This window comes from Colobus angolensis, unplaced genomic scaffold (genome assembly GCF_000951035.1).
Source record: "Colobus angolensis palliatus isolate OR3802 unplaced genomic scaffold, Cang.pa_1.0 Scaffold92, whole genome shotgun sequence".
In the NCBI taxonomy this organism is placed as follows: Eukaryota; Metazoa; Chordata; class Mammalia; order Primates; family Cercopithecidae; genus Colobus; species Colobus angolensis.
In genome coordinates, this window is record NW_012123154.1 from 569,705 (window position 1) to 579,909 (window position 10,205).

General features: G+C 47.7%; 1 protein-coding gene across 1 annotated transcript in view; it reads left to right on the forward strand.

Moving 5' to 3' along the window:
- Positions 1-7,366, forward strand: part of LOC105504495 (chromosome unknown open reading frame, human C16orf62) — a 180,737-nt gene extending 173,371 nt beyond the window's left edge. The window contains exons 30-31 of the mRNA XM_011931960.1: positions 5,752-5,898; positions 6,624-7,366. Of these exons, the coding sequence (XP_011787350.1) occupies positions 5,752-5,898; positions 6,624-6,722 (246 nt within the window). The 3' untranslated portion in view covers positions 6,723-7,366. The remainder of the gene's footprint in view (positions 1-5,751; positions 5,899-6,623) is intronic.
- Positions 7,367-10,205: the final 2,839 nt, after the last annotated feature.

Here is a 10,205-nt window from a genome sequence, read left to right on the forward strand (position 1 = left end):
TGTTCCATACACATAGAAATGATAAATGCAGCCATGCGTGGTGGCTCACACCTATAATCCCAGCACTTTGGGAGGCCGAGGCAGGTGGATCACAAGGTCAGCAGTTCAAGACCATCCTGGTCAAGATGGTGAAACCCAGTCTCTACTAAAAATACAAAAATTAGCCGGGTGTGGTGGCAGATACCTGTAATCACAGCTACTTAGGAGGCTGAGGCAGAGAATTGCTTGAACCTGGGAGGCGGAGCTTGCAGTGAGCTGAGATCGCACCACTGCACTCCAGCCTGGGAGGGAGACTCCATCTCAAAAAAAAAGAAAAAAGAAATGATAAATGCTCAAGTGATAGACACACCAAACACCCTGGCATCATCATTGTGTATTCTAGGCATGTAACAAAACATCACATGTACCTCATAAAGACAAATCTTATGTATCAATAATTTTTTAAATGTTGCATGTGAGGCTCATGAATCACGATGAGAAAATAAAACCCTAAATACACATTTTTTTTTTAAAAGGCCTTTTACAGACACGTACAAACACTCAGCAAGGGTTCATACCTCTTCCCTCTTCTGTGTAGATGGTTTTCAGGAGCGAGTCCTTTCAGCCTACAGGAATAACGGAAGCCCATCACCTTCAGCTTGTACGAATTCGATCCCCCCTTGGAAAGTTTGTCTTAGCTTTTTCCCCTGATTTCTTTTTTTTTTTCCCCTGAGACAGGGTCTCACTCTGTCATCCAGGCTGGAGTGCAGTGGCACTATCTCAGCTCATTGTAGCTTCAACCTCCTGGACGCAGGATGACATGATCCTCCCATGTCAGCCTCCCAAGTAGCTGGGACTACAGGTGTGCACCACCACACTCAGCTAATTTTTTGTTTGTTGCTTGTAGAGCCGGGGTCTGTGTTGCCCAGGCTACTCTCAAAATACTGAGCTTGGCCGGGCATGGTGGCTCACGCCTGTAATCCCAGCACTTTAGGGAGGCTGAGGTGGGCAGATCACTTGAGGTCAGAAGTTTGAGACCAGCGTGGCCAACATGGTGAAACCTCATCTCTACTGAAAATACAAAAATTAGCTGGGTGTGGTGGCGCATGACTGTAATCTCAGATACCCGGGAGGCTGAGGCAGAATTGCTTGAACCCAGGATGGGGAGGTTTGAGTGAGCTGAGATCGCACCACTGCACTCCAGCCTGGGTGACACAGCGAGACTCCGTCTCAAAAAAAAAAAAAAAAAATAAAATAAAATAAATACAGAGCTCAAGTGATTGACCCACCATGGCCTTGGGCTCCCAAAGTGCTGGGGATTCCAGGAGTGAGCCACCATGCCCAGCCTTCCCCTGATTTCTTGAAACCATTGGCTCTGGCTCCACCTTCTAGTTAGGGACTTCTTAGAACAGTGACGTGTGTTTGACAAGTCACACCCACAGAAAACTTGACATGTGGTTCAAAATTACATTTCTTCATGCTGAGGCAACAGGCTGGGTTTAATCAGAGGTGGTCACTGACAGCATAAATAATCACAGCCCAGAAGTCCCAAGCTTGCAATAAAAATAAAGCCCAGAACCATATAATTTGGAGCTATTTATATTTAACATTTATATCTGTTTCTCTGGTGGAGAGAGGGGTTGATGGTGATAGTGATTCTGAAACAAAACTCTGAAAGAATAGCAAAGATGGAATGTTTCTGAAGAACATTTCACATGGTGTAAATACCAGCGACGTTCACTGAAAATGTCTGTCCATGTATGCATATTTATTAGAAAAACATCAGGCATAGTGGCTTATGCCTATAATCCCAACACTTTGGGAGGCTGGGGAAGAAGGATTGCTTGATTCCAGGAGTCTGAGACCAGCCTGAGGAACATAGTAAAACCCCATCTTTAAAAAAATGTAAAAGTTAGCCAGGTATGGTGGAGTGCACCCTGAGTAGCTGGGACTACTCAGGAGGCTGAGGCGGGAGGATCGCTTGAGCCCAGGAGTGCGAGGTTGCAGTGAGCTGTGATTGCACCACTACACTCCAACCCTGGCAGCAGAGCAAGACCCCGTCTCTAAAATAAAAATAAATAAACAAAAACATGGTCACATGGGTGGACCAAGCTCAAACTGAACATATTATCCTTCGTTGTTGTTTTTTTTGTTTTGTTGCTTTTTGAGACAGAGTCTCACTGTGTTGCCCAGACTGGAGTGTTGTGGTGCAATCTCAGCTGACTGCAACCTCTACCTCCTGGATTCAAGTGACTCTCCTGCCTCAGCCTCCTGAGTAGCTGGGTCTACAGGCGCGTGCCACCACGCCTGGCTAATTTTTTGTATTTTTAGTAGAGACGGGGTTTCACTGTTAATCAGGATGGTCTCGATCTCCTGACCTCATGATCCGCCTGCCTCAGCCTGCTAAAGTGCTGGGATTACAGGCATGAGCCGCCGCGCCCGGCTATCCTTCGTTTTAATGGTGCAATTTGAAGTTTAGCTCAAGCAGCCATATTGGAGTCCTCTGAAGTCTGGTACCCCCAAGAGCATGAGGCTTGGTACCCAGGCCCATCACAGACCAGGAAGGGCCTGGTGGGATTTCTCCCCACCGAGTCGGGTGGGGGGCTTCCTGCTGTTGGCAAACCCTGATGCCTGTGCCGTTCTGAGAATCCTCTCTCTTAGCTCTGGTAGCAACCCTGCTTCCAAAATCATCCTCTAAGGCCACGTGAAGGTGCCAGCCTCATTTTAATCACAAGCTGTATTTCATGAAGTTGTTTGTTTGGGTGTGGTGGAGCTGGGAACCATGCCAAACCCAGAGAGCTTCCTGGAAATGACAATTCTCATAGGAAAAGCAGCTCTTTTCTATTTAAAACCTCTGTGGCGAGGGTTGGGGATCAGGCCCTGATTTGGTTCTCGAGCTACGTGTTTGTATTTTTCTCGGTGTTTGAATATCAGCTGGCATGTGTCTCATCCCTCAGACACGTCTCTAATGATTTCACTTTTAATGGGCTTTGGCATTTAAAACACATGCGAATTGAGCTTTTTGCTAATTGAGAAGATACGGAATGGAGAAATAGCCAATTAGGTATTGTGCTGCTTGTCTGACTTTTAAAACAATTTCTCCCACTTCAGTGAAAGGTAGTCAAAGGGCCTCTCTCCAAGGAGACTTAGTTGGCTTTGAAAGAGTTTTATTTTAGCTTGTTCTTCTAGATCCAGGCAGAAAGCGGGGCTCCCGTTCTCCCAGGTGTCAGACGAGGACCAGGTTAAAAGGAGAGCAGAAGGGGCTCAGGTTCCCACTCGGGGCGTAACTGCATTGTCTGGTAGAACAAATGATGCCAGAGCAGGCGCTCGCTAGCCAGTTTGTGAGTCCATGCCCAGTAGGTGCCAGCCCGCATGCCCCATGCCAAAGCGCTTTTCTCTCGGTGCCCGTGGGTCTGGGCGCCCACAGCACAACCTGCTCCCTGATGACTGGCCTCTTCGCCGTCGGCTCTGCTGCTTCTGTGACTGTCGCTGCTCTAGGCTGTTGCCAAGGCAGGCTCCATTTTGCCAGGTGGGGGTGGGGGGTGCTGAAGATTCTTAATTGCCACTCAGCCACCTTGCCCAACTGCACTGGAAGCTATTCCTTCACTTTTTCTTTAAGAGAGGGTCTTGCTCTGATGCCAGGCTTGAGTGCAGTGGTGGGATCATAGCTCACTGCAGCCTCCAACTCTTGCCCTCAAGTGATCCTCCAGCCTCAGCCTCCTGAGTAGCTGGGACCACAGGTGTGTGCTACCATGCTCAGCTAATTTTTTTTTTCTTTTCACTAAAAGACTTTAAATTCTCACTTGGGAAAGGACAGTAAGAAGGGGTAACTCAGTTGGCATAGCATCTAGCAGGCACCATGTGAAATATCTGTGGAATGTTGGATGGATGGATGGTTGGTTGATAAGTTGGTTTTAGCCAAGAGTAGTTGAGAAAAGCAGGAAGAAATGTGTTTTGGTGTAAGCCCAATCAAGTCATTCTTACTCCCTGCATAAAACTGCATAGCCAAAGTTGGCTCGCAGCACTGGGCAAGTCTCTCAGGCCCTTCTGACTCCAATTCCTGGTAAGATGCAAACCTGAGTGTGTGGCCTGGAGAGGGCTGCAAGTACGAGCACAGGCTCTGGAGTCAGACATCTGGAGGTCAGGCTCCCCTCTGCATTGTGAGGACCCAACTGTGGTCCTTGGGCAAGTTCCTAACCTTTCAGAGCCTCAGGTGCCTCATCTGCAGAATGGGAGCGTATTCGTTTCCTGTTGCTGCCATAACCAATTGCCACAAACTTGGCATCTTACAGCAGTACCCATTTTTGATCTCACTGGTAGGTGAGAAGTCAGTGCTGGCTGGCACCGGTGTCTCTGTTCTGGGTTTCCCAAGGCCAGAGTCAAGGTCTTGCTGGCTGGGCTCTTATCAGGAGGCACTGGAAAGAATCCACTTCCTTGTTCCTTCGGGGTATTTGCAGACTGCAGTTCCACGTGATCACGGGCTGAGGTCCTGTGTCTGTTGGCCGGGCGTCCTTCTTAGCTTTTAGAAGCTGCCTGTGTTTCTCAGCTCATGGCCAGCACTGGCGGGCCAGCTTCTTATACCTTGAATCTCTGACTTCCCTTCTTCCCCCTCTTTCCTGTTTTTCTCTTTCACTGCTTGTTGCTGATTCTGGTTGGAGAAATGCTTCTGCTTTTAAGGGCTCCAGTGATTCGAGTGGGACCACTCAGGTCATCTAAGATACGCTCCCTACCTTAATTCCATCTGCAGTCTCTCCACAGCAGCACCGGGATTTGTGCTTCAATAACAGGGGAAGGAATGTTGGGAGACGCCTCTAGAATTCTGTCTATCATGGGTGGTCAGGAATGTACCTGCCACGGAGTTGTCATGAAGGTTAAATCAGGCGAGTTGTGTAAAGCACAGAGCAGAATCCCTGGCACACTCTTAAGGGCTCTTACACGCATTCACTGTCAGGGAGCAGACACGAGGCTCTTGGCAGCACTGATGTTGTGCAGATGCGGGATCTGCTCTGGCCCCATGGGTTCCTGAACAGCAGGTTCCCACCTGTTGATGTGGCTGTTCGAGGGGCCTTCGTTTACCTTGGGGAAGTTGTATCCTCTCTCCTGGGCCTGGGGTTGCATTTTGGAGATTTATTTTCCCTTTCGTCTTACCATTCAAAGCTGGAGCTCAGGTTTGGTCAACCATGACGCTGTGGTTAGACTTTTTTTTGGCAAGATACCTCTCACATCAGATTACTGAGCAAGAAAGGAAAGATCTGATGTCGGCATGTAAAGGCTGGATGTGGGCACCAAGGATTGGGGAGCTCAGTTCGGAGGAGACGTCTTTTGGTCTTTATTACTGGCAGCCCAGGGGCAGGAATACCGACTGCAGCTTTGGGTGGTTTGAGGACACTTCTGAAAGAGGCAAGGTGAAGCCTTGCAGTTTTCAGCTGTACTTGTGTTAAAGCAAGGCTTGTCTCTGCTGGGTTACCCTCCATTCCGCGACCTCACTGAACCGTGAGTTTCTTCCATTTCATGAGTGATGACCGTCTGTGAGCACAGAGCTTCGTCATCTTACTGAATCCCCACCCTCTGCAGTGGTGACCTTACTGTCATTTACAGATGAAGAAGCTGGGACTCTGGGAGGTTCAGCAGCTTGCCCTACAGCAAATACGTGGCAGAGCTGGCACTGGAACTCAGGCATGACCTACCCCAGAGTCCACACTGTCCGCAGCATCTCTGCAGGGCACGGCCTGAGCCCCAGTGCAACGCAGTAACCTCCGTTTTCTGTTTCAGGCCCTGAAGCGCCAGAGCTCGTTGGGCCTTTCCTTTTTTAACAGCATCTTGGCCCATGGGGACCTACGCAACAACAAGCTCAACCAGCTCTCCGTCAACCTGTGGCACCTGGCACAGAGGCACGGCTGTGCAGACACCAGGACCATGGTGAGGCGCTCGGAGGGCCCTGTGGTATAAGCCCACTGGCCAGTGCACAACCACCCTCAAGACAGCACTGTGGCCTGGACATCAGACAACCCCAAACTCCCCTTTTAGAAAGGCACTTGGTCCATTTCTACTGGATCACTTCCTAGGAGTAAAAAACAGAGCTGGCCAGGTGTGGCAGCTCATGCCTGTAATGCCAGCACTTTGGGAGGCTGAGACAGGAGGATCGCTTGAGGCCAGGGGTTTGACACCAGCCTGGGCAACATAGAGAGACCTGGTCTCTACAAAAAATAAAAAATTAGCTGGGCATGGTGGTGCACATGTGTAGTCCCAGCTACTCGGAAGGCGGAAGAGGGAGGATGGCTCGAGCCCAGGAGTTTGAGGCTGCAGTGAGCTATGATCACACCACTGCAGTCCAGCCTGGGTGACAGAGCGAGACCCTGTCTCCAGAACAAAAAACAAAAGCATAGCTTTACAAGTCTATTCCCTCTGAATAAAAACCATACATAGAAAACATCAGTCATTTCTGGTCACACCCAAATCTGATTTTTAGGGCAAGCTGCAATCCAAGAAGTTAAAGACTTTGATTTCTTCCCTCCCCTCATCCCTCAAAAAACTCACTATTCTCTGCTAAGAAATCTAAGCTCACATAATGGCTGATTCATTAGCGCCTTGGGCTCCAAGGATAATGAACCAGAAAGGAGATGGATCTTTTTTTTTCCTCCTAGGTGAAAACGCTAGAATACATCAAGAAGCAAAGCAAACAACCAGACATGACTCATCTGACGGAGCTGGCCCTCAGACTCCCTCTGCAAACAAGGACCTGACCCCCAGGCCCATCCCCAGGCTCAGGGACTCTGGCGCCAAATCCAGAAGGATCTGCTCTGCTGCCCTGAACTCTCACTGCAATTTAGGTTTTGCATTTTCCTTTTCTTTTTACATATGTGCAAATTGGTTTAAGCTTTGGCCTCTATCCAGGTTATTCTGACAATGAAGAAATGGGAGTTGTCAGAGCATTAAAATGCAATCTTCATTGAGAAGCAGCGTCTCTGCGTTGTCTTTGCACAAGTGGCCTTCAGTCTACTCAGCCCAATCCGATGGGCCTTTAGCAAGAGAGAAACAAGAATGCAAGTAACATCTTTCTTTTCTGGAAGGTGTTTTTGTTTTTCTTTCATAGTTTAGAAAAAGGACTTTGAAAAGCAGTCCACTTTTAAAGTTCCAGACCCATTCCATTCCAGACTTTGTACCTTCAAGGTAGAGCATGCCCAAAGTCTGGAACTCAGTGTTACCTGAACCCCTACGGAGGATTTATAAAAGGCAGAAATAGCACTCCATTAACTCTTTTTCCTATCAAAAGCAGCTCGATTGGACTTAGAATCTGTGTTGGTGGACCAAAGGAGAAAGCGAGGTCAAATTTGAGATTCTCTGTGGCTTCAGTATACAGTAACTGAATAAATGTCCTGAAGGAGCATTTATGTTCACGACTGTTCATTTAATTACTTCTGACTGTCTTCCTCCAGAAGAGAGAGAACGTGTCTAAATTTATTAGCCTGGTTTGTTTTGCAGCCACAATTCTCAACAGCATGTGATTCTGTCTGCTTTTCTTCCAACAGTTTGGTGGAACCTGATTCTTCTATTACGACTGGTGAGCTTGCACCGACATTTCGTTTTGAATCAGTAAAAGCATTCATACCGATTGGTGATTCATGCTCTCAGCCCCACTGCCATTGTGAAAATGCATCCACATTGTGGATTTAAAGTGCTGCAAACTATTGTGCTTCTAGAAGATCCACACTGGAACCGGACATAGATTACATTTCATCTTTACTCTGAGAAATGCAAGACTACAGTTGAACACTTAGTTAACCTCAGACAGTAAAAGGGGCTAAAAATTTTTTTAAAATCAATTTATTGGCTGGGCACAGTGATTTACGCCTATAATCCCAGCACTTTGGGAGGCCGAGGTGGGTGGATCACCTGAGGTCAGGAATTCGAGACCAGCCTGGCCAACATGGTGAAACCCCGTCTCTACTAACAATACAAAAATTAGCCAGGTGTGATTGCGCACACCTGGAATCCCAGCTACATGGGAGGCTGAGGCAGGAGAATCGCTTGAACCCAGCAGGCGGAGGTTGCAGGGAGCCGAGATTGCGTCACTGTACTCCAGCCTGGGCAATGACAGCAAAACATCATCTCAAAAAAATTAAAAAAAGGACAGCAGACACTAATGAATGCCTCTTTCCCTCCCCTCTACTAAATAAATCATACAGAAACTCAGAAAGCATTGTGTGGTGGCTCACATACTCCCAAGTGGCCTTTATTTCACAAAATTCTATTTTTTTTCTTTTTTTAAGATGGAGTTTCACTCTTGTTGCCCAGGCTGGGGTACAATGGTGTGATCTCGGCTCACCCCAACCTCTGCCTCCCGAGTCCAAGCGATTCTCCTGCCTCAGCCTCCTGAGTAGTTGGACTTACAGGAGTGCACCACCACACCTGGCTAATTTTGTATTTTTAGTAGAGATGGGGTTTCTCCATGTTGGTCAGGCTGGTCTCCAACTCCTGACCTCAGGTGATCCGCCCACCTCAGCCTCCCAAAGTGCTGGGATTACAGGCGTGAGCCACCACGCCTGGCCCACAAAATTATTTTCATTAAAATTATTTTATCTACTACTTTTATTGTGTGATGCTATAAAATGAAAAAAACAATTGGCAAATTCACAAATTATGTTCTTCAAGTCATTTCTTCTCTGAGGCTGAACGTGTTGGGTGGCATTAGTTCCCAAGCCTAGGCCAGTGAATTCTTGCTGCTGTCACATTAACCTGAACCTGGACTTTCACATGAGGTCGGGTACCCCCTATACCAAAGGCGCTTCTGAATCTTGTCATGTGACCCCGGCAGAGGCTTAGATTTTGTCCTTGTGTGTGCAGTTTCCCCCAGCCCTTTACTGAATCAATAAGCTGGTCTCTGAAAACACTGGTCTACATGAGATGAAGTCTATCATTAGGCAGGATGGTGCAGTAAGATGTCAGCCAGAATTGTAGAAAATAAAAATGATGGGGCCCAGGCACGGTGGCTCATGCCTGTAATCCCAACACTTTGGGAGGCCGAGGTGGGTGGATCATGAGGTCAAGAGATCAAGACCATCCTGGCCAACAACACAGTGAAACCCTGTCTCTACTAAAAATTTAAAAAAAAAAAAAAAATTAGCTGGGTGTGGTGGTGCTCACCTGTAATCCCAGCTACTCAGGAGGCTGAAACAGGTGAATCATTTGAACCCTGGAGGTGGAGGTTGCAGTGTGCTGAGATCATGCCTCTGCACTCCAGCCTGGGCGACAGAGCAAGACTCCATCTCCAAAAAAAAAAAAAAAAGGAAAGAAAAAGAAAAATGATGGAAACTTCTACATGAGACTTGTATTAGGTCTTCTATTGTTACTTTAACAAATTGCCACAATTTAGCGGCTTAAAACATAATGTTGTCATCTGACGGTTCTATTGGTCTGAAGTCCACCTGGTCTCACTGGGCTAAAATGAAGGCATCAGCAGGGCTACGCTCCTTTCGGGAGACTCTAGGAGGGGAATCTACTTCCTTTCCAGCTTCTAGACGGCACATACATTCCTTGGCTTCTGACCCTTCCCTTCCCATCTTCAAAAGCAGCAGTGTCTAGTCAAGTCTTTCTTTAAAAGGCTCTTTGACGCGGACTCTTTCTTGCCTTCCTCTTCCACATTCAGGGATCTTTGCGATTACCTTGGGCCCACCCAGAAATGCAGGATCCTCTTCCTGTTTTAAGGTCGGCTGATTAGCAAACTTAATTCCCTTTGTTTCGTAACCTAACAAATACACAGGTTCTGAGGATACGTGGTAGGAAGGGGTGTTACTCTGCCAACTTCTTTTGTGAGGGCTGTGTCTATTTGGCAAATACTTGTTTTTTTTTTGAGACAGTCTTGCTCTGTCACCCAGGCTGGAGCACAGCGATGCAATTATGGCTCACTGCAGCCATGCTGGAGGGCAGTGCTCAAACCAATATTAATTTACAAAGGATGGGAGCTAGAGTGATTCTCCAAAGACAAGATTGCCACAGGGTGGGTGGGGTCCTGCTCATCTGAGCGACGGTGGTCTACACTGGCAGAAAGCAAAAGGACAAGGTTAAGTCCATTCTGAAGACACCCAGCATCGTGGTGTCTTGGCTGCCCAACCTCCACTGGTGAGACTTGAAGTTCTTATGTACCTAGAAAAGCAATAAAGCCCCCCTGTGCAAATGGAACTCCTGAGCCAGTGGTGATGCTGAGTTAGAAAGTCACACCCTCGGCC